Raw genomic sequence first — 2,500 nt, forward strand, 5'->3', positions numbered from 1 at the left:
TGTGTGTGTGTGTGTGTGTGTGTGTGTGTCTGTCAGGGTGTGTGTGTGTGTGTCTGTCAGGGTGTGTGTGTGTGTGTGTGTGTGTGTGTGTGTGTGTGCGTGTGTATGTGTGTATGCGTGTGTGTGTGTGTGTGTGTGTGTGTGTGTGTGTGTGTGTGTGTGTGTGTGTGTGTGTGTGGTGTGTGTGTGTGTGTGTGTGTGTGTGTGTGCCTGTCAGGGAGTGTGTGTGTGTGTGTGTGAATGAAAATCATAGGGGGGTGTTCATTCTAGAGGCTGGTTGTTTCTTTCAGCTACAGCCCAGAGAGGAAGCCTTTCTAACCAGGATGATGAAATATTAACAACTGGTGCAGCAAACCATTTCACAGCTGGGCTACAACAAGTGTGACCCTTTAGGTCAGGTACACAACACGAGGGGCCCCCAGATGGAGGGGCCAAGCAGTTAGCAAGGTACCGTTCAGCGCCTGCTGTTATTAGTAGCCCCTCAATATGGAGATGCTTCTTTTTATATCCATGAAGTGTTTTTTTTTTTTTTTAATCTGTTACCTTTTTCACCATCATGTGTATTTATAATTATAATGTTTATGTGCAACAACGATGTGGCCAATCAGGGACTTTTGTAACTAACTGTCTCTCAATATCTGATTGCATTATTAGTGTTTATGTCCTTGATATACTTGGTATTTACGTGGACATAAATAAATCATTAAAATGTGTCTGTCAGGGTGTGTCTGTGTGTGTGCGTGTGTGTTTGTCTACATACATTGTTGGTGACGAAGCGTGTAGCCATGCGTATGATCAGGATGGCCCAGAAGATGTGCAGACACTGCAGCACCAGCATGAGGCTATTGAAGAAGTAGTACCCAAAGAAGGGACGGTACATGGTCACTGGATACACCCATGTGCAATATATGATCCTGGAATAGAGACAGAGAGAGAGAGAGGGGGGGGGGGGGGGGAGGCAAGTCAGTTTTCACTGCAAAATAAATCTCCATCTCCTCCTTCTGTAATTCAATCTTGTACTGAATCTTAAAGGAACACGCCAACATTATGGGAAATGGGCTCTTCTCCAGTGTCGGATAAAGATAGATACCAATTTCATCTCTGTGCGTTCAGTAGAAAGCTATCTGTGCTGCACAAAATCCTAGCGTAGCACAGATTTATAGAAGGGGATGGGTAGCGGCTTGCCTAGCTAAAACTCTCCGAGAGCCTAGGTTAGCTGCTACGTATCCGCTTCCATTAATTTGTGCTAAGCTAGGCTAGCTTGCAGCCGGATAGCTTTCTACTGAAGGCACAGAGAGGAAAGCCCATTTCCCATAATGGTAGCATGTTCCTTTAAATAAAATGTTTTCAAAACAAGGGGAGAAGTCTGGGGTGAGACAATTGGTCTTATTCTCCAACGGACTTACAACAAGAAATTTGCTCTCAGGGCCAATTGAGACATCTTAGGGCCGGTTGTGGGATTCCCCAACCGTCCCTAAGCTTGGATTCGGCCGTGGCTGAGAGCAGGATTTAGGAGTGCTGAGGAGCACACTTAACTTGACAGACTGGTGTGCTCCGTGAGGAATCATAGTGATTTCTCCATGACAACCCTACAGGCCTCATTGGAATTAATGAATTAATCATAATTTAAATAAATATGACAATATTTGTACGATAAACAATTACGCGCTTGATGTCGGAAAAATAAATAATATGGATTCATCTGATCACAGGGCAGCTGGATTAACCATATCTGAACCAGCTATTTTGGACAAATGCATAATTACTTAATTACTCAGATATTCAAAACACAATTACGCATTTAATGATTGAAAATAATAATTATTTAATGCCTTCTGTGGCATTTGTATTTCTTATTTGTTACATATCTGTTTTATTGATTAATTATACATTTGAAAGAATGCAGGTTATAGCCACCATGCAATATATCCCATTGATTGGTACAATGGGATTGTTTTATATAGCTATAACCTGCATTCTTTCAAATATATCATTAATCAATAAAACAGATATTGAGATACACTATGTAGCCTACTACACCAACACTGCAAATGCCAGCGGATAAATAAATAAGAACTAAAGCTAATTGCATGGAAATAGACTGCATTAATATTCCATAAGTCTTGTTGTGTGCGCCACACACGCGCACACTGTATAGCCTGCGTGTCTAATGAATGAACAGTGGGCTTATATTATTCTAATTACTTGTTATATTAGGATTTAGTAGATACTATATATATGCTCTTCCCTATACATACAGTAAGTACAGTACACATAAGGCCGCCAGAGTCGGGCGTACCATCAGCGGACTGCATGGTGGACTGTACTACGGGCAGCGCAGTATCTGTGCTCTCCTAATAAAACAAGTCATTAGAATAATATAAGCCTATACTGTGTTCATTCATTACGCACGTAGACTATACAGTACTGCGTGCGCGCGCGCGTGTGTGTTCGTGCGCTGCGGCAGGTGCACCACGAGCTGTATTATATTATGATGATG

The 2,500-nt window shown here is 42.1% G+C and overlaps 1 protein-coding gene across 1 annotated transcript in view; it reads right to left on the reverse strand.

The window, feature by feature from the left end:
* Positions 1-2,500, reverse strand: part of LOC311246607 (ceramide synthase 2-like) — a 43,531-nt gene that overhangs the window by 2,338 nt on the left and 38,693 nt on the right. The window contains exon 8 of the mRNA XM_084336756.1: positions 761-914. Within this exon, the coding sequence (XP_084192882.1) occupies positions 761-914 (154 nt within the window). The remainder of the gene's footprint in view (positions 1-760; positions 915-2,500) is intronic.

The sequence above is a fragment of the Notolepis coatsorum genome (assembly GCF_963971535.1).
Source record: "Notolepis coatsorum genome assembly, chromosome: 19".
Taxonomy (NCBI): Eukaryota; Metazoa; Chordata; class Actinopteri; order Aulopiformes; family Paralepididae; genus Notolepis; species Notolepis coatsorum.